This window comes from Nelumbo lutea, chromosome 5 (genome assembly GCF_056320005.1).
Source record: "Nelumbo lutea isolate HS-2025 chromosome 5, American lotus-T2T, whole genome shotgun sequence".
Taxonomy (NCBI): Eukaryota; Viridiplantae; Streptophyta; class Magnoliopsida; order Proteales; family Nelumbonaceae; genus Nelumbo; species Nelumbo lutea.
This window is the reverse complement of record NC_142688.1, coordinates 59,145,180-59,167,809: the sequence shown is the minus strand read 5'-3', so window position 1 is coordinate 59,167,809 and position 22,630 is coordinate 59,145,180. Positions and strand designations below refer to the sequence as shown.

The following is a 22,630-nucleotide window of genomic DNA, read 5'->3' as shown; positions in this document are numbered from 1 at the left end:
GTCGTGAATCCGAACCAGAGTGTGTATTCTAGCTTCACCTCGCTTGGGCCATACAGAATCAGTGCTGCACCGCTTCCTTGCTGGTTGGATGAGCCGTCAACGTGGAGAATCTAGGGCTCCTCATCCCAGGTCGAACCTACTCTGACAGGGACCGGTGCCGCACTGGTTGAAACTATTGTCATGTGTTCGAGCTCGGCCAACTCGGGAGTTGCGGTACTGAATGTGCATTCTGCCACAAAATCGACCAAGGCTTTTTGATTGTCGTTCGAGGTTCATACCAGATATCGTACTCGCTTAATTCGATAAACCACTTCGTCAGTTTGCTAGATACCTAGGGTTTGAGCATAATCTGTCTCAAAGGCTTGTTGGTGAGGACGATGGTAGTGTGGGCTTGGAAGTATGGGCGGATCTTGCGCAATGCTATGATTAGCGCATACGCTAATTTCTCAATCTCCGGGTACCTAGTTTCTGCGTCCTACAAAACTTTACTAACATAGTAGATGGGTCGTTGGACACGATCTACTTCTTTGATTAGTACCTAGCTGACCACCTCGTCACTCGCGGAGAGGTACAACTTTAATACATCCCCTTCCTCGGGTCGAATCAGAACAGGGGTGGTACCTAGGTATCTTTTCAGGTCGTCTAACATTCTACAGTCCATTCAAAGTCCTTACTCTTTTTCATGGCTTTGAAAAAGGGTAGGCAGCGATCTGCCGACTTGGACATAAAGTAGCTATTCGACCAGTCATCCTCTGAACCTCTTTTATTTTGTGGGGTGGTCTCATATCTAGGATGGCCTTTATTTTTTCTAGATTGGCTTCTATGCCACACCGGTTGACTATATATCCTAGGAATTTACCCGAGATAACTCCAAAGAAACACTTGTTTCGATTTAATCTCATGTTGTATTTTCTTAACATTTGAAAAACACTTTGCAATTATTCAACAAAAATTTGGAAAATTAGGTCTTCATGACCATGTCATCAACACAACATTCAATTTTATTGCCAATTAATGGCTCAATTTATGAGTTAGATTTTCGGAGTCTATTCCGGGCATTTCTGCCATAGACCAAGCAAAAAATCTAAGTTTTTGAGTAAGAAACTTAGTAGCTGGGAGCGGAGCGTCTCGTTGTTCGAAGCACCGATCTGGAGAGTCTTTGTTGGGTTATCGGTTGAGACCGAGATGTGGACTGTCTCCTCTGTTGGGGTAGCTCGCTCGTTGGCATATTCTGCTGGTCACTCGAGCTCGACATCAGCCACTAGCTTTGCTTTCCCCTTGAGAGCAGCTACGTAGCACTTGCGTGATTCGAACTGGTCACCCCACACAAATCCTACTGCATAGTCCATTCGGAACATCATCGCTAGATAGTAGGTGGATACTATTGCATGTAAGACGTGCGTAATGGGTCGACCTACTATGGCCTTATAGGGAGAGGGAGTCACAACCATCAGAAATGTGTGATCAAACCTCGCGATATTTGGCCACGTGTCGGCGTCTATGAGTACCATGATTCGTCCGAGAGGTCTGACCTCCTCGTCGCTAAATCCTACCAGGGGAGTGTCTATGGTAGGGTCCCATGAAGTAGGTAATTTACGAGTGGGTTGATCCAGCTTGGTTCTGCTTGTGCTACGGGAGCGATCTCTTCTGCCCCCCGAGAACGCTAGGCTGAGGTAAGTTATCTATATACATGGTCTGCATGGTGTTACTGCTTGTGTTGGCTAATCGATACAAGGCATCGGCCTCAGAGTTCTCGGACCTCAGAATCTGTCTGATGAAGTAAGAAACAAAGCCGCGTAGGATCTCTCTAACTTTGGCCAAGTAAGCAGCCATAGTGGGGTCACGGGATTCATATTCACCGGTGACTTGGTTGACTACAAGCTATGAGTCGCTGCATACAATGATGTGCTTTGCCTTTATTTGCCTTGTTAGGTTTAACCCGGTGACCAATGCTTCGTACTCTGCTTCATTGTTTGATGTCGTGAATCCGAACCAGAGTGTGCATTCTAGCTTCACCTCGCTTGGGCCATACAGAATCAGTGCTGCACCGCTTCCTTGCTGGTTGGATGAGCCATCAACGTGGAGAATCTAGGGCTCCTCATCCCAGGTCGAACCTACTCTGACAGGGACCGGTGCCGCACTGGTTGAAAATTTTGTCATGTGTTCGAGCTCGGCCAACTCGGGAGTTGCGGTACTGAATGTGCATTCTGCCACAAAATCGACCAAGGCTTTTTGATTGTCGTTCGAGGTTCATACCAGATATCGTACTCGCTTAATTCGATAAGCCACTTCGTCAGTTTGCTAGATACCTAGGGTTTGAGCATAATCTGTCTCAAAGGCTTGTTGGTGAGGACGATGGTAGTGCGAGCTAGGAAGTATGGGCGAAGCTTCCGAGATGCTATGATTAGCGCATACGCTAATTTCTCAATCTCCGGGTACCTAGTTTCTGCGTCCTACAAAACTTTACTAACATAGTAGATGGGTCGTTGGACACGATCTACTTCTTTGATTAGTACCTAGCTGACCACCTCGTCACTCGCGGAGAGTTACAACTTTAATACATCCCCTTCCTCGGGTCGAATCAGAACTGGGGTGGTACGTAGGTATCTTTTCAGGTCGTCTAACATTCTACAGTCCATTCAAAGTCCTTACTCTTTTTCATGGCTTTGAAAAAGGGTAGGCAGCGATCTGCCGACTTGGACATAAAGTAGCTATTCGACCAGTCATCCTCTGAACCTCTTTTATTTTGTGGGGTGGTCTCAAATCTAGGATGGCCTTTATATTTTCTAGATTGGTTTCTATGCCACACCGGTTGACTATATATCCTAGGAATTTACCCGAGATAACTCCAAAGAAACACTTGTTTGGATTTAATCTCATGTTGTATTTTCATAACATTTCAAAAACACTTTGTAATTATTCAACAAAAATGTGGAAAATTGGGTCTTCATGACCATGTCATCAACACAACATTCTATTTTATTGCCAATTAATGGCTCAATTTATGAGTTAGAATTTTGGAGTCTATTCCGGGCATTTCTGCCATAGACCAAGCAAAAAATATAAGTTTTTGAGTAAGAAACTTAGTAGCTGGGAGCGGAGCGGCTCATTGATCGAAGCACCGATCTGGAGAGTCTTTGTTGGGTTTTCGGTTGAGACCGAGATGTGGACTGTCTCCTCTGTTGGGGTAGCTTGCTCGTCGGAATATTCCGCGGGTCACTCGAGCTCGACATCAGCCACTAGCTTTGCTTTCCCCTTGAGAGCAGCTACGTAGCACTTGCATGATTCGAACTGGTCACCCCGCACAAATCCTACTCCATAGTCCATTGGGAACTTCATCGCTAGATAGTAGGTGGATACTATTGCATGTAAAACGTGCGTAATGGGTCGACCTACTATGGCCTTATAGGGAGAGGGAGTCACAACCATCAGAAATGTGTGATCAAACCTCGCGATATTTGGCCACGTGTCGGCCTCTATGAGTACCATGACTCGTCCGAGAGGTCTGACCTCCTCTCCGCTAAATCCTACCAGGGGAGTGTCTATGGTAGGGTCCCATGAAACAGGTAATTTACGAGTGGGTTGATCCAGTTTGGTTCTGCTTGTGCTACGGGAGCGATCTCTTCTGCCCCCCGAGAATGCTAGGCTAAGGTAAGTTATCTATATACATGGTCTGCATGGTGTTACTGCTTGTGTTGGCTAATCGATACAAGGCATCCGCCTCAGAGTTCTCGGACCTCAAAATCTGTCTAATGAAGTAAGAAACAAAGCCGCGTAGGATCTCTCTAAATTTGGCCAAGTAAGCAGCCATAGTGGGGTCACGGGCATCATATTCACCGGTGACTTGGTTGACTACAAGCTATGAGTCGCTGCATACAATGATGTGCTTTGCCTTTATTTCCCTTGTTAGGTTTAACCCGGTGACCAATGCTTCGTACTCTGCTTCATTGTTTGATGTCGTGAATCCGAACCAGAGTGTGTATTCTAGCTTCACCTCGCTTGGGCCATACAGAATCAGTCCTGCACCGCTTCCTTGCTGGTTGGATGAGCCGTCAATGTGGAGAATCTAGGGCTCCTCATCCCAGGTCGAACCTACTCTGACAGGGACCGGTGCCGCACTGGTTGAAACTTTTGTCATGTGTTCGAGCTCGGCCAACTCGGGAGTTGCGGTACTGAATGTGCATTCTGCCACAAAATTGACCAAGGCTTTTTGATTGTCGTTCGAGGTTCATACCAGATATCGTACTCACTTAATTCGATAAACCACTTCGTCAGTTTGCTAGATACCTAGGGTTTGAGCATAATCTGTCTCAAAGGCTTGTTGGTCAAGATGATGGTAGTGTGGGCTAGGAAGTATGGGCGAAGCTTGCGAGATGCTATGATTAGCGCATACGCTAATTTCTCAATCTCCGGGTACCTAGTTTCTGCGTCCGACAAAACCTTACTAACATAGTAGATGGGTCGTTGGACACGATCTACTTCTTTGATTAGTACCTAGACGACCACCTCGTCACTCGCGGAGAGGTACAACTTTATTACATCCCCTTGCTCGGGTCGAATCAGAACTGGGGTGGTACCTAGGTATCTTTTCAGGTCGTCTAACATTCTACAGTCCATTCAAAGTCTTTACTCTTTTTCATGGCTTTGAAAAAGGGTAGGCAGCGATCTGCCGACTTGGACATAAAGTAGCTATTCGACCAGTCATCCTCTAAACCTCTTTTATTTTGTGGGTTGGTCTCAAATCTAGGATGGCCTTTATTTTTTCTAGATTGGCTTCTATGCCACACCGGTTGACTATATATCTTAGGAATTTACCCGAGATAACTCCAAAGAAACACTTGTTTGGATTTAATCTCATGTTGTATTTTCATAACATTTCAAAAACACTTTGTAATTATTCAACAAAAATGTGGAAAATTGGGTCTTCATGACCATGTCATCAACACAACATTCAATTTTACTGCCAATTAATGGCTCAATTTATGAGTTAGAATTTTGGAGTCTATTCCGGGCATTTCTGCCATAGACCAAGCAAAAAATCTAGGTTTTTGAGTAAGAAACTTAGAGCTGGGAGCGGAGCGGCTCATTGATTGAAGCACCGATCTGGAGTGTCTTTGTTGGGTTATCAGTTGAGACCGAGATGTGGACTGTCTCCTCTGTTGGGGTAGCTCGCTCGTCGGCATATTCCGGTGGTCACTTGAGCTCGACATCAGCCACTAGCTTTGCTTTCCCCTTGAGAGCAGCTACGTAGCACTTGCGTGATTCGAACTGGTCACCCCGCACAAATCCTACTCCATAGTCCATTGGGAACTTCACCGCTCGATTGTAGGTGGATACTATTGCATGTAAGACGTGCGTAATGGGTCGACCTACTATGGCCTTATAGGGAGAGGGAGTCACAACCATCAGAAATGTGTGATCAAACCTCGCGATATTTGGCCACGTGTCGGCCTCTATGAGTACCATGACTCGTCCGAGAGGTCTGACCTCCTCGCCGCTAAATCCTACCAGGGGAGTGTCTATGGCAGGGTCCCATGAAGCAGGTAATTTACGAGTGGGTTGATCCAGCTTGGTTCTGCTTGTGCTACGGGAGCGATCTCTTCTGCCCCCTGAGAATGCTAGGCTGAGGTAAGTTATCTATATACATGGTCTGCAAGGTGTTACTGCTTGTGTTGGCTAATCGATACAAGGCATCCGCCTCAGAGTTCTCGGACCTCAAAATCTGTCTGATGAAGTAAGAAACAAAGCCGCGTAGGATCTCTCTAAATTTGGCCAAGTAAGTAGCCATAGTGGGGTCACGGGCTTCATATTCACCGGTGACTTGGTTGACTACAAGCTGTGAGTCGCTGCATACAATGACTCGTCCGAGAGGTCTGACCTCCTCGCCGCTAAATCCTACCAGGGGAGTGTCTATGGTAGGGTCCCATGAAGCAGGTAATTTACGAGTGGGTTGATCCAGCTTGGTTCTGCTTGTGCTACGGGAGCGATCTCTTCTGCCCCCCGAGAATGCTAGGCTGAGGTAAGTTATCTATATACATGGTTTGCATGGTTTTACTGCTTGTGTTGGCTAATCGATACAAGGCATCCGCCTCAGAGCTCTCGGACCTCAAAATCTGTCTGATGATGTAAGAAACAAAGCCGCGTAGGATCTCTCTAAATTTGGCCAAGTAAGCAGCCATAGTGGGGTCACGGGCTTCATATTCACCGGTGACTTGGTTGACTACAAGCTGTGAGTCGCTGCATACAATGATGTGCTTTGCCATTATTTCCCTTGTTAGGTTTAACCCGGTGACCAATGCTTCGTACTCTGCTTCATTGTTTGATGTCGTGAATCCGAACCAGAGTGTGTATTCTAGCTTCACCTCGCTTGGGCCATACAAAATCAGTGCTGCACTGCTTCCTTACTGGTTGGATGAGCCGTCAACGTGGAGAATCTAGGGCTCCTCATCCCAGGTCGAACCTACTCTGACAGGGACCGGTGCCGCACTGGTTGAAACTTTTGTCATGTGTTCGAGCTCGGCCAACTCGGGAGTTGCGGTACTGAATGTGCATTCTGCCACAAAATCGACCAAGGCTTTTTGATTGTCGTTCGAGGTTCATACCAGATATCGTACTCGCTTAATTTGATAAACCACTTCGTCAGTTTGCTAGATACCTAGGGTTTGAGCATAATCTGTCTCAAAGGCTTGTTGGTGAGGACGATGGTAGTGTGGGCTAGGAAGTATGGGCGAAGCTTGCGAGATGCTATGATTAGCGCATACGCTAATTTCTCAATCTCCGGGTACCTAGTTTCTGCGTCCTACAAAACTTACTAACATAGTAGATGGGTCGTTGGACACGATCTACTTCTTTGATTAGTACCTAGCTGACCACCTCGTCACTCGCGGAGAGGTACAACTTTATTACATCCCCTTCCTCGGGTCGAATCAGAACTGGGGTGGTACCTAGGTATCTTTTCAGGTCGTCTAACATTCTACAGTCCATTCAAAGTCTTTACTCTTTTTCATGGCTTTGAAAAAGGGTCGGCAGCGATCTGCCGACTTGGACATAAGGTAGCTATTCGACCAGTCATCCTCTGAACCTCTTTTATTTTGTGGGTTGGTCTCAAATCTAGGATGGCCTTTATTTTTTCTAGATTGGCTTCTATGCCACACCGGTTGACTATATATCTTAGGAATTTACCCGAGATAACTCCAAAGAAACACTTGTTTGGATTTAATCTCATGTTGTATTTTCATAACATTTCAAAAACACTTTGTAATTATTCAACAAAAATGTGGAAAATTGGGTCTTCATGACCATGTCATCAACACAACATTCAATTTTACTGCCAATTAATGGCTCAATTTATGAGTTAGAATTTTGGAGTCTATTCCGGGCATTTCTGCCATAGACCAAGCAAAAAATCTAGGTTTTTGAGTAAGAAACTTAGAGCTGGGAGCGGAGCGGCTCGTTGATCGAAGCACCGATCTGGAGTGTCTTTGTTGGGTTATCAGTTGAGACCGAGATGTGGACTGTCTCCTCTGTTGGGGTAGCTCGCTCGTCGGCATATTCCGGTGGTCACTTGAGCTCGACATCAGCCACTAGCTTTGCTTTCCCCTTGAGAGCAGCTACGTAGCACTTGCGTGATTCGAACTGGTCACCCCGCACAAATCCTACTCCATAGTCCATTGGGAACTTCACCGCTCGATTGTAGGTGGATACTATTGCATGTAAGACGTGCGTAATGGGTCGACCTACTATGGCCTTATAGGGAGAGGGAGTCACAACCATCAGAAATGTGTGATCAAACCTCGCGATATTTGGCCACGTGTCGGCCTCTATGAGTACCATGACTCGTCCGAGAGGTCTGACCTCCTCGCCGCTAAATCCAAACAGGGGAGTGTCTATGGTAGGGTCCCATGAAGTAGGTAATTTACGAGTGGGTTGATCCAGCTTGGTTCTGCTTGTGCTACGAGAGCGATCTCTTCTGCCCCCCGAGAATGCTAGGATGAGGTAAGTTATCTATATACATGGTCTGCATGGTGTTACTGCTTGTGTTGGCTAATCGATACAAGGCATCCGCCTCAGAGTTCTCGGACCTCAAAATCTGTCTGATGAAGTAAGAAACAAAGCCGCGTAGGATCTCTCTAAATTTGGCCAAGTAAGTAGCCATAGTGGGGTCACGGGCTTCATATTCACCGGTGACTTGGTTGACTACAAGCTGTGAGTCGCTGCATACAATGACTCGTCCGAGAGGTCTGACCTCCTCGCCGCTAAATCCTACCAGGGGAGTGTCTATGGTAGGGTCCCATGAAGCAGGTAATTTACGAGTGGGTTGATCCAGCTTGGTTCTGCTTGTGCTACGGGAGCGATCTCTTCTGCCCCCCGAGAATGCTAGGCTGAGGTAAGTTATCTATATACATGGTTTGCATGGTTTTACTGCTTGTGTTGGCTAATCGATACAAGGCATCCGCCTCAGAGCTCTCGGACCTCAAAATCTGTCTGATGATGTAAGAAACAAAGCCGCGTAGGATCTCTCTAAATTTGGCCAAGTAAGCAGCCATAGTGGGGTCACGGGCTTCATATTCACCGGTGACTTGGTTGACTACAAGCTGTGAGTCGCTGCATACAATGATGTGCTTTGCCATTATTTCCCTTGTTAGGTTTAACCCGGTGACCAATGCTTCGTACTCTGCTTCATTGTTTGATGTCGTGAATCCGAACCAGAGTGTGTATTCTAGCTTCACCTCGCTTGGGCCATACAAAATCAGTGCTGCACTGCTTCCTTACTGGTTGGATGAGCCGTCAACGTGGAGAATCTAGGGCTCCTCATCCCAGGTCGAACCTACTCTGACAGGGACCGGTGCCGCACTGGTTGAAACTTTTGTCATGTGTTCGAGCTCGGCCAACTCGGGAGTTGCGGTACTGAATGTGCATTCTGCCACAAAATCGACCAAGGCTTTTTGATTGTCGTTCGAGGTTCATACCAGATATCGTACTCGCTTAATTCGATAAACCACTTCGTCAGTTTGCTAGATACCTAGGGTTTGAGCATAATCTGTCTCAAAGGCTTGTTGGTGAGGACGATGGTAGTGTGGGCTAGGAAGTATGGGCGAAGCTTGCGAGATGCTATGATTAGCGCATACGCTAATTTCTCAATCTCCGGGTACCTAGTTTCTGCGTCCTACAAAACTTACTAACATAGTAGATGGGTCGTTGGACACGATCTACTTCTTTGATTAGTACCTAGCTGACCACCTCGTCACTCGCGGAGAGGTACAACTTTATTACATCCCCTTCCTCGGGTCGAATCAGAACTGGGGTGGTACCTAGGTATCTTTTCAGGTCGTCTAACATTCTACAGTCCATTCAAAGTCTTTACTCTTTTTCATGGCTTTGAAAAAGGGTAGGCAGCGATCTGCCGACTTGGACATAAGGTAGCTATTCGACCAGTCATCCTCTGAACCTCTTTTATTTTGTGGGTTGGTCTCAAATCTAGGATGGCCTTTATTTTTTCTAGATTGGCTTCTATGCCACACCGGTTGACTATATATCTTAGGAATTTACCCGAGATAACTCCAAAGAAACACTTGTTTGGATTTAATCTCATGTTGTATTTTCATAACATTTCAAAAACACTTTGTAATTATTCAACAAAAATGTGGAAAATTGGGTCTTCATGACCATGTCATCAACACAACATTCAATTTTACTGCCAATTAATGGCTCAATTTATGAGTTAGAATTTTGGAGTCTATTCCGGGCATTTCTGCCATAGACCAAGCAAAAAATCTAGGTTTTTGAGTAAGAAACTTAGAGCTGGGAGCGGAGCGGCTCGTTGATCGAAGCACCGATCTGGAGTGTCTTTGTTGGGTTATCCGTTGAGACCGAGATGTGGACTGTCTCCTCTGTTGGGGTAGCTCACTCGTCGGCATATTCCGGTGGTCACTTGAGCTCGACATCAGCCACTAGCTTTGCTTTCCCCTTGAGAGCAGCTACGTAGCACATGCGTGATTCGAACTGGTCACCCCGCACAAATCCTACTCCATAGTCCATTGGGAACTTCACCGCTCGATTGTAGGTGGATACTATTGCATGTAAGACGTGCGTAATGGGTCGACCTACTATGGCCTTATTGGGAGAGGGAGTCACAACCATCAGAAATGTGTGATCAAACCTCGCGATATTTGGCCACGTGTCGGCCTCTATGAGTACCATGACTCGTCCGAGAGGTCTGACCTCCTCGCCGCTAAATCCTACCAGGGGAGTGTCTATGGTAGGGTCCCATGAAGCAGGTAATTTACGAGTGGGTTGATCCAGCTTGGTTCTGCTTGTGCTACGGGAGCGATCTCTTCTGCCCCCCGAGAATGCTAGGCTGAGGTAAGTTATCTATATACATGGTCTGCATGGTGTTACTGCTTGTGTTGGCTAATCGATACAAGGCATCCGCCTCAGAGTTCTCGGACCTCAAAATCTGTCTGATGAAGTAAGAAACAAAGCCGCGTAGGATCTCTCTAAATTTGGCCAAGTAAGTATCCATAGTGGGGTCACGGGCTTCATATTCACCAGTGACTTGGTTGACTACAAGCTGTGAGTCGCTGCATACTATGATGTGCTTTGCCATTATTTCCCTTGTTAGGTTTAACCCGGTGACCAATGCTTCGTACTCTGCTTCATTGTTTGATGTCGTGAATCCGAACCAGAGTGTGTATTCTAGCTTCACCTCGCTTGGGCCATACAGAATCAGTGCTGCACCGCTTCCTTGCTGGTTGGATGAGCCGTCAACGTGGAGAATCTAGGGCTCCTCATCCCAGGTCGAACCTACTCTGACAGGGACCGGTGCCGCACTGGTTGAAACTTTTGTCATGTGTTCGAGCTCGGCCTACTCGGGAGTTGCGGTACTGAATGTGCATTCTGCCACAAAATCGACCAAGGCTTTTTGATTGTCGTTCGAGGTTCATACCAGATATCGTACTCGCTTAATTCGATAAACCACATCATCAGTTTGCTAGATACCTAGGGTTTGAGCATAATCTGTCTCAAAGGCTTGTTGGTGAGGACGATGGTAGTGTGGGCTAGGAAGTATGGGCGAAGCTTGCGAGATGCTAAGATTAGCGCATACGCTAATTTCTCAATCTCCGGGTACCTAGTTTCTGCGTCCTACAAAACCTTACTAACATAGTAGATGGGTCGTTGGGCACGATCTACTTCTTTGATTAGTACCTAGCTGACCACCTCGTCACTCGCGGAGAGGTACAACTTTAAAACATCCCCTTCCACGGGTCGAATAAGAACTGGGGTGGTACCTTGGTATCTTTTCAGGTCGTCTAACATTCTACAGTCCATTCAGAATCCTTACTCTTTTTCATGGCTTTAAAAAAGGGTAGGCAGCGATCTGCCGACTTGGACATAAAGTAGCTATTCGACCAGTCATCCTCTGAACCTCTTTTATTTTATGGGGTGGTCTCATATCTAGGATGGCCTTTATTTTTTTCTAGATTGGCTTCTATGCCACACCGGTTGACTATATATCCTAAGAATTTACCCGAGATAACTCCAAAGAAACACTTGTTTGAATTTAATCTCATGTTGTATTTTCATAACATTTGAAAAACACTTTGTAATTATTCAACAAAAATTTGGAAAATTGGGTCTTCATGACCATGTCATCAACACAACATTCAATTTTATTGCCAATTAATGCCTCAATTTATGATTTAGAATTTTGGAGTCTATTCCGGGCATTTCAGCCATAGTCCAAGCAAAAAATCTAAGTTTTTGAGTAAGAAACTTAGTAGCTGGGAGCGAAGCGGCTCATTGATCGAAGCACCGATCTGGAGAGTCTTTGTTGGGTTATCGGTTGAGATCGAGATGTGGACTGTCTCCTCTGTTGGGGTAGCTCGCTCGTCGGCATATTCCGCTGGTCACTCGAGCTCGACATCAGCCACTAGCTTTGCTTTCCCCTTGAGAGTAGCTACGTAGCACTTGCGTGATTCGAACTGGTCACCCCGCACAAATCCCACTCCATAGTCCATTGGGAACTTCATCGCTAGATAGTAGGTGGATACTATTGCATGTAAGACGTGCGTAATGGGTCAACCTACTATGGCCTTATAGGGAGAGCGAGTCACAACCATCAGAAATGTGTGATCAAACCTCGCGATATTTGGCCACGTGTCGGCCTCTATGAGTACCATGACTCGTCCGAGAGGTCTGACCTCCTCGTCGCTAAATCCTACCAGGGGAGTGTCTATCACCTTTAGATCGCTTTTCTGTAGCTGTAGCTTGTCAAAAGTTTCCTTGAATAGTATATCCACCAAGCTACCTGAGTCCACCAGGATGCGCTTGACTTCAAAGTCGTTGAGCCTCAGTTTTATCACTAGAGCATCGTCATGAGGATACTGGATCCTACGTGCATCGTCCTCTGTGAAGTATACATGCACCCTGCGGATCGGTCTTTCCTCGGGCAATTGTCGTGGAGGATGCTCGTCCTGCTTACTGGTCTCGGGGGCATTCCTTCTCTGGTTTCCCTGTCGGTCTGCTTGTCGATCTTCTTGGCCTCTCTCTTCTTGCTGTATAAAATTTTTCAAGTATCTGTGGCAGATGAGTTCCTCGATCTCGTCGTAGAGGTTCCTACAATTTTTCATGTTGTGCCCATGGTCTCTATGGAAATGACAGTAGATATTCCGGTTCCTTGTTGTAGGATCTCCCCTCAACCTGGGAGGCCATTTGATAGAGGAGTCCTTAATGGCCATTAGGATTTCTCCTCGCTTAGTGTTTAATGGTGTGTAGTTCGTGTTTTCAACAGGTAGGGTCTTGGAGCACCAACTTGAATTGTGAGTTCGCGAGGGAGATTGGCTTCTAGATTTGTTTTTTCCTCTGCTCGGGGACTTGCTCTTTCTTCTTTTGTGTCTGCCATTACCTGTGTCTTCATTGTCTCTTTTCCCTTTTTTCTGTTGGGTTGTCAGCCTTCTGATTAATTTCCTCTTCGGTACTGATGAACTGATCGACTAGCTTGAGAAATTCAGTAATGTCCTTTGGTTTATTGGCCACCACATGCCATTTAAACTCCCTGTGGGTTATTCCTTTCTTAGCTGTCATGAGTCTTACTACCAAATCTAGGTCTGGTATCTGTAGGCAGGTGTCATTGAAGCGCTTGATGTAGCTTCTGATCGACTCTCCTTCTCTCTGAACTACGTTGAGAAGGCTTTCCTATGACCTTAGGCACTTCTTGCTGGTGATGAAATGCGAGGTAAATAAATTTGTGTACTGTGACCAGCTTTTGATTGATCCCAGCACGAGGTTCCGATACCAGGTCTGAACTACCCCTTTAAAGGTAGTGGAGAAGGCCACACACATACAAGACTCATCAGCCCCAAGTAGGTGCATCTGGGACTGGAAAGAGTCCACGTGGTCATTAGGATCGAAGGACCTGTCGTACTTGTCTAAGGGAAGCATCTTGAAGTCTTTAGGCATCAGGGGTCGCCAAGAGCTCGGGAGACAAGGGAGACAACCTAGAAAGTAGGGGAGGAGCGGCCTTTGTAGCTACCGAGCTTGCTTCTTCCTTACCTTTGGCTTTCCCTTCTTGCTGGTTGGATGGTACGGCATGCCTTGCGATGTCTCTGTTGTTGCTTCTTTACGGGCTCAGCATTGGTGCCACTGATTTCGGTGTGCTCCGGTACCGCTCTGTCGCGAGGTAACTCCTGATTCCTTATGGGATTCTGGGGCTGGCTATCACGGATGGAGAGACCCTATCTCGAGTTTGCACCTCGAACCCCGAATTGGTTACCTACTAGCGAACCGTCATTTTCCTACTGTGAATGCCGAGGAAGATTGGTCCTGTGAGGCTGAGTATCCCCGGACCTGTTTTCGAGGTTCCCTTGTGAGGCAGGTGGAGTAAGTTGGTTGTCTCTTCTCCCACGGGATGAGACCAAACTCCTGGGAGGAATCGAGACTTGGGAGGTCTCTTCGCCTCAGTGGAGAGATTGTCTAATATTCTGGTTAAGCCGAGGTCGGTTTTGATTCTGATGGGCCCCTGGGTGCCGAGCTGGAATCGGCTACTGGTTCTGCGGTAGTGGAGGGAACTGATGCTGGTACTGCTGGTAGAAGAAATGTTGTTGGTACTATTGAAATTGCTGGACCTGCTGCATCTAGATCTGGATAGCCCAAACGCACTGCACCAGGTCGTTGAACTGGGACTGCCCGACTCCGGGGGAAACCACAGAAAGCTCAGAAAAAGTTGTGCCTACCACTGAGGGAAGTGGGGAGCTAACCTGTGTGGTGTTTGGCGGTGCAGTCAGCGTTGGAACTCCAGATGCAGTAAGCGGGATGGTGAATTAGCCGATGCACACCATAGGGAGTTGGGGTTGTCCCCCGGAGATGTTCATCTCGTTGCTTTGCCCGGCGTGACTTGAAGATGCCATTGATGTAGAAGTAAGGTTGATAACTGTAAAGAATGGAGATGACTTTTCGGTCATTTCCCACAAATGGCGCCAATTGATGTAGCGCGATCTGACTACTCCCAGCTGGAGGGTGATCTGGCTTCCAATCGAGCAGCAAGCTGGATCAATCTGCAAGATGATGGATTAGAGAACCCGGGGTGGCTAACCCGGTGAGGTTGATCTGATGCTTAAGTTAGTATCTGCAAGCTGAATGCTTTGAGAATTTGAGAGCTTGAGAGTTATAGAGTAGAGTGATCACGCGTACCTGGGCCCTGGAGGGGTTGTTGCTCTTATATAGCTGAGCTCCTGCAGGTTTCACGGAATGGTTCTGGGATCTTCGGCTTGAGGGGATGGGATCCATTTCCGCTTTAGTCGAGGAGTAATGTATGAATCAATAAAGTCTATCATTTCCGCCTAATCCGGGTGGGGAGAAGATAAGGCCTACCATTACGCGGCATGATCCCATGAGGTTCGAAGTCTACTAGAGAAACTTCCGAAGTTGTTATGCGGTGGTTCGGGTTGTTAGCCCCGAGCCGATACTTCGGTTTTTTAGTTCTGAACTAGATTGAATGCCGAAGTGCCCCGACCCCGGGGTAACTCTCTGTCGAGGTGACCAAACACCCGAGCTCAAACGTTACGAACTAGGCTTGCTAGGCTGAGTTGTCATCCCTTAGTCAGGTCGTGTCCACGTGTCCCCTTCTCGCTAGGTCGCGCCAAATCACCCTTCATCAAAACATTATTGTGTTTGTTTAAACAGATCTTGATCGGTCCAATTTGGTCATTCAAATCTGTTATATAAAGTTTTAGAAAATATGTAATCAAAATAAAGATTAAAAACACTATATATTATATTCATTATTAATTAAATTCTCAATAAAATATTTTTTCTTATATTTTGAGAAATTTTTTATTAAAAATTCACTAAAATTATTTCTATATATTATGTGAAAATTTCATTATTAATTTTCTTTTTTTTTGTGAACATGAATTTGTTTCCTTTGTCCTATTACAACAAACTTAAGTTTTAGAAACATCAAGTTGGTAGCTCAAATGGATCAAGTTGTTTCCTTAGCTTTGCTAGTTTCCCAAGAGAAGAAGAAAGTAGAAGAAGAAATGAATTGAGGGACCAAAAATTACTACATATCAAGAAGACGAAGTTCATGGGTTAGGTTATTTGAATACACAAAAATTATCTCACCTACTAACTTCAAATCCCAATTCATACTAAATTGGACCAATATGGTTTGATAGATTTAACCTGATTATGCAATTTTGAAAATAAAAAGAGAAAATAAGGGATTGTTTCATTAAAATTTTGTTAATTACAAAATAATGACAAATCAAAGAAGGGAAAATAATGGAAAAAATTATTAACAATTTTGTTAATTAATAGAAAAAGCTAATAAAATAAAGGAAATTTTCTAAAAAGTCAAAAAAAATATAAACTTAATTTTGTTATTTGACTAAAGAAATAAGAGAAAGTTTCATAAAAAAAAGTAAAAAAAAAATTAACATATTAAAGGTAAGTTTTTATTAACAAATATTAAAATTCAAAAAATAAGATAAAAATAAAAATAAGAGATTAAAAATCAACAACCTACTTTACACGATTAACTTATTAAGTAACTTATTGATTGAATAAATTAAATAACTTGGTTTTATTAACTTATTATAAAATTAGTAAATTTATCTTTATTAATTTTATAAAAATTAAAATTGAAATAATTAAAAAAACATAGACACAATAAAATAACAAAAATTGTTAATAGACTTAGCAAAAATTATTTAATTAGTTAAAATTGATACAAATTAATAAAAAATAATTTAATTAAAATCAATAAAAAAATAAAAATTTAATATAACTTAATAAAAAGTTAACTCTTCTTCTCCCTAATCCCTTCTAGATTTTTTCTCTTTTTAATTTAATAAACAATATATAACCAAGAGTAATTGCTATGATGGATAGGGTTCAACTTGGCCTAACTATAAATGTTCTAAGATTCTTATCTTAATGTTACTTAACAAAGCCTATATATCACATTTAAGATAATTGTGAGCTCCAAGAAGTTCGTGGCTGGTTAAAAAAGATGGAGTCGCCACCCAATTTTTAGAGGAAATGGGCCTTCATTTTTAGGTTTGAAAATTCAATTTTATTGTCTTGATAGTGACTTCGTTCTCCATGGGAAAGGCACTGAACCGAGAAATTCAAAATCTAAATTGATTGGAAGACGAAATGTGTTAGACAGCCCTCTCTCCAAACTACTATAGCAGCCTAATACGGAAGTTATTTAGGCTCAATTTGTAGCAAAGAATCGACAAAAGTGATTGCTAGAATTTCTAAAATCTAGATAAAAATGCCCCCAATTTCTCCTCAGACCGATTTTGAGGTGATATTATCTACCCTTTAGTACTAGTTTCTCTAAGACCCTTGTCTCTCTGCCGCTTTTCTCTATCTAGAAGAAGTTGAGAACAATGATTTTTTAATGTCTCTGAACTTCAAGCAACCCATAAATTAAAACCTAATCTAAAAGATAATGTAAGAGGCCTACTCTTGTATGTAGTCTTGCTAACTAAATGGAGAGAGAGGGCTTGGATGAGCTCAAAAGATGTTTAAAATAGTTGGAAGCTTAGAGATGAAACTTTGATAAACCTTTTGGGGTTTGGTCAAATTTGATTAACTTTGTCGATTTTGGTAATTAGATTGAAAGAGTATTCATAGATCTTGATAAATTTTAATGGATGTTGATTTTTTGGAATTTTGATGCAAATGACTATACATGATTTGATATTATTACTATCTTGTAAATTAAGAATTGATAATGAAACTTTATTCGACAATCCAGTAGAGCTTGATAGTTTGATAAACTCGTTATATATTGATGATTTTATTTGGTTCTATTTAATGAGCTTTTTCTTTATTGTGTTTTTGTTGACTTGATAGGTTTCAATATTGGACCATTTTCGAAATAGATTTTTATTATTGGCTCGGTGTTAGGATTTAATGCTATTTGGTGCATTTATTCTCTCCCTTTTTTTTCTTATTATTAATTTTAGGACCTAAGCAGTTAATAATGCAGTTAGGATCAAATTCTGATTTAGAAAAAACTTTTGGGTTTAAGAAAAGTTTAAGACCAGAAGGGAAGGTCTTTTAATATTGGTAGAGGGTGATTAATCTTAGCAGCATATCTATTTACTAAACAACCTTAGATAGGTGAAACTACAACCTTTTGTTGTTGCTTCCCAAGAGTAAATTCATTAGATTAAGCATCTACTCTGTATTGGAGAAGAGCAAGAAAGATAGTTTGAACGCTTATGAAGGAATATGAGAATGAATGTCTATTTGATACTAGCTAAGAGAGTATCAATCCCTACACCATATATGTATCTATTGGACATCTCAGAATTTTGAAGGTATTAAAGTCTAAGTGGCCTTTTGATTCTACTTCTCAAGAGTAACTCATAAAGTCAAACATCTACTTAACCTAAGTTCAACTGAGGGAATGAAGTATCATTTAATACTGGTCAAGGGAGTATTAGACCACATACCATATATATCTACTAGATACTCCTAGAGTTCAAAAACTTAGAGTGGGTCAAGGTGGCCTTTTTTATCCTACCTCTTAGGAGATAAACTCATAAAATCATGCATCTACTACTACAAGAAAATGGGTCTATAGCTACTATAATGTAGCTATGGACATAAAAAACCGTAGCTAAAGCATAGGCTATTGCCACGGATATAGAATATCCATAGCTAAAACTTGACATTTTGCTACAGACAGAATTACTATAGCTAAATGTCACCTTGTCCGTAGCTAAAACATATTTATAACCACGAATTGTAATATTTGTGGCTATATGTTGTCGAGGATTGAAGTTGACCTATAGCTATGGACATATTGTCCATGGCTATAGATTAACATGTTCATGGCTAAAGGCTATTTATAGCTATAACCACGGATAACAAAAAATCCGTAGCTATAGGTTATAGAAGAATGAGGTTGCATTTCAGCTACAATCATCTTAGGTGAGGATAAATACCACATTTTCTGTGGCTAAAAGCTACAGTATTAAAAATTGTGATTTTCTACCTTTTTATAGCATTCAAATGTTAATAGATGAAAACTTAATAAATAATTATTAATCTATAGTTTAAAATTTATTCATCATTGTTAATAATTAAGTAATTATTAGTCACCAAAAAATATTAGTAATTAATAATTATTAACAAAATAATAATAATTGATGATTATTCATTAATAAGAAATTAATTAAAAAATAAATTATTAATAAATTCATAATTAAATTATTAAAAATTAAACATTTTATAAAATGTAATTATAAATAACTAAATATTAATTATTAATTTATTAATTAAAATAGTAATTAACTAAAAATTAATAATTTAGTTGTGTTTATGTATATATTATATAGTTAATTAATTATATATGCATAATTAACCTATTTGGCCAGGGCAGATGAACTAGTGACTTGCAACCTAGAATGAAAAGTGGTTTAGTCTCATGGTTAGTTATTACATACCTATTTGGCCCGCAGGCAGCCCATCCAAAGTGCGAGTTGTGTCGTGTTGTGCTAGCCCACGGGTTGTTATGGGTTGTGCCGCCCTCCCTAGTGAAAATTTTGGGAGTTAGCACGGCCCATGGCCCAAGCCCATGCGAGCTCGTGCCATGCTATGCCGTGCCATAGGCCGGGCTGGTTCGTGGGCCAAGCCTTGGGCCAAGTTGGGTTGTGCATCGGGCCAAAGCTATTTATTTAAAAAATTGACAAAAACTTAAAATTTTAATTTTATAAGAATGTTGTGTATATAATTGCTTATATATACAATAATTAAATAAATTAGTATAATAAAATTAAAAATATTTATTTTATTAATATATTATATACAATATATTATTATATAATCATAATTTGTACAATATTATATAAATATATATAAATATATAAAATATATATGGGCCGTGCCACGGGCTGTTGGTGGCATGACCCACTCAGTCGTGTCGTACTAGCACGTGGTCCTAAAACCCCAAGCCCAGTACAGCCCGCATGGTCGTGCCGGGTTGTGGGTGGCACAGCCTGCATGATTGTGCTAAGTTGTAAGTGGCACGACCCAATTTACATCTCTATGCATACATACATACATACATACATACATACATACATACATACATACATACATGCATGCATACATATTCTTGTAGTAGGTCTGATTCCTGGCCAGAAATATAATGAAATTACCTTTCTATTCTTTCCCTGGACCCCGCTACTAAGAAAGATGTTCACTTCTTAAAATATCCTATATACATTGGCGGGAACAGGGGAAGGGGTCAAATTTATCCTGATGGGAGCAAGAGTAACAATACAATCTATAATGCTACAGCAACGGGTATAGTAAGCAAAACCGTACGTAAAGAAAAAGGGGGATACGAAATAACCATAGTGGATGCATTGGATGGACACCAAGTGGTTGATATTATACCTCCATGATGATCCAATAAATGAGATTTTCTTTTCTTTTCTTAAAACAGAAAAAGACGTCCCCTTATTCCTGAGCATTACCGATAAATATTCATTTATTTATATGTTGAATTTCATATGTATATAATTCTTTTATTATATGTTATATGAAACCAAAAAGAAGAAATGGCAAGAGAAATTATATATCAATGAACGAAATAATGATGTGGAAAACAAGACAAGGATTCTCTACAATGACATTGTAGACCAATTGAAAGGGATGTAGGGCAGCTTGGTAGCGCGTTTGTTTTGGGTACAAAATGTCACGGATTCAAATATATATGTATGCATGCATGTATGTAGGTATGTACGTATGTATGTATGCATGTATATATGTTTATGTTATCTCACGGTCTAACTTATGTGGCCCAAAATGTCAAATTGCAACCCATGGCCTAGAGTTAAAAACAGTTCAACATCTAGGTTGATTTTTAATTAAAACAGTTTAACCAAGGATTAAAATATTGATACGGTACGCTCAATACGGGGCATATCGTATCGGTATCAGATCTGACCGGCACATGATACGTCACGACTGGATACATACTTTGCTAGTCGTGCGTACTGGTCTGATACGCTATTGTATCAACACATATCGTATAGTATCGAGCGATACAATCCGATACGCACTGACACAACAGCATATCGTGTGATTCGAACATAGAACTAACCTTACAAAACGAACCAGGAGCATGTTTATTCAACCACCAAGCCACTCACAACTTTTTGATAAAAACAGAAAAACATTAATATTTATTACACGTCTAGTAGTCTACATACTACCCAAATAAATAATATATATCAACAATTCCAACTATAAATTAAAAAGAATAATTTTTAAAATTAGTATTTTATGAACAATGGAATAAATAATTTATCAAATCTACATATATACCAAAATTTGATTTTTAATTTCAAGAAATTTATAGTAATAAAATTATTATTAGTAGAATAATTATTTTAGTACTTAAATTTTATAAATTTGCACACTATATATATTCAATTTTTTATAAATTACTAATTAATATTTTAATTTGAATTAAATAATAATGTCTTTACTATTTAAAAAAAATAAAAATATTATTTACAAAATATTTGAGAATATAACATAAATTGAATTGCTCAATTCCACTAATCTACATTTATATAAAAATAAAATAATTTTGTATTTTAGAAATTTTATAAAATAAAATATTAATAATGGAATAATTATTTTAGTAATTAAAATTTATGAATTTTAATATGATATATATCTTTAAAATTTTAATAGATTTGGTATATTTTAAGTTAAATTATATATTTTTATAAATTATTAATTAATACTTTACTTTACATTTTATAATAACATATTTATTTTTTATAATAACATTTATTTGAGAATTATTTTTTTGTTGATTTTTGTTAATATTAAAAAATAAAATTAGTAAAATAGAAATATTGATATAGTAATTCAATTAGAGTAGTTGCATATGTTTTGTGCATTGGACTTTAATAGAAAATAAAATAATAATGACTTTGTGCATGTATTAATTTCTAAGCATATATATAATATGTCTTAGATTCTTGATTGATGCACTATCAATAAAATTACATAATATCTATGTATCTCTCTATATTAGTTGTAATATATTTCTTCATATATATCATTAAAATATAAAGCTCCTATGTATTTATATATTATTTATAATTTGACATTAAACTTAATATTATTAATATATTTATGGAATTTATGTGCATTTCCCTAGCGTATTCAAACGTTTCTATATTTTTTGTCCGTACCGATGCGTTTCCTAAGTGTATCCATATCCATATCTAAATTGTCCGATATGATATCCGATACCGATACTTTGATCATTGAGTTCAACATCTAGGTTGGTTTTTAATTAAGACACAAACAGGGGTAGGTAGCCCTCCTTAGTCCTAGACCCATTCTTGGGTAGGGTTAGGCTTTGCCCCTTTATAAATAGAAAATTACTAGGCTCGATCATGAGCCTAGCCCTATATAAAGCCCAAAGCCTGATTTAGACAAATATTTTATAATATATTAATTATATATCCAAACCTAGTATGTTTTCAACCCATTGTTAACTAGAACAAATATTTTATAAACTCATGATCATCCCTAGTAGGATTGCTTGGCCTGAAAACCCCTAATAGGGGTAAATTTGCCCCAATAGTAATATTTATTTATTAATTAAGTATTAAATATTTTATTAATTAATTTTCTAATTAATTAACTAATTGATTAATATTAATAATTACTAATTAATATTTTAATTTTTATTAATAATGTTTTATTTGATTAATACTTACTATTAATTAATTAATTAAGAGTTTTTTAATATGATCAAGCTCGAATGCCCGACCTGCCTTAGGTTGGGCCTAGGTAGGTGTTTGGCCTGAAAACCCAACCCAACCAAGCCCACAAATCCTCATCATGCGAACAAGTTTTATTCGATTTAGGCCTAATCTAGCAAAAAGGTAGGACCGTTTTCCAAGCCTGGTTCTCTAAACATTAAAATTTTCAAAAATTTGGTGCACACCTTCTCAAAATTTTGGCCTGTGCATACCGAACCCGGATTTCCTGCACTTGGTATGGTTTGGGACGTGGTACACTTCCAATGAGATTCAACCACATCCCACTTGGCGTGTTGTTGTAGGCACCCAAAAAT

At 40.8% G+C, this 22,630-nt stretch overlaps 1 protein-coding gene across 1 annotated transcript; it reads right to left on the bottom strand.

The window, feature by feature from the left end:
* Window positions 1-12,077: 12,077 nt before the first annotated feature.
* Window positions 12,078-12,737, bottom strand: LOC148852628 (uncharacterized). The gene has a single exon (XM_088945837.1). The coding sequence runs from the start codon at window positions 12,735-12,737 to the stop codon at window positions 12,078-12,080; it is 660 nt and encodes a 219-aa protein (XP_088801963.1).
* Window positions 12,738-22,630: the final 9,893 nt, after the last annotated feature.

Coding starts and splice junctions, on each gene's coding strand:
- LOC148852628 (XM_088945837.1), bottom strand. CDS start 12,737: ATGGCCATTAAGGACTCCTCTATCAAATGGCCTCCCAGGTTGAGGGGA.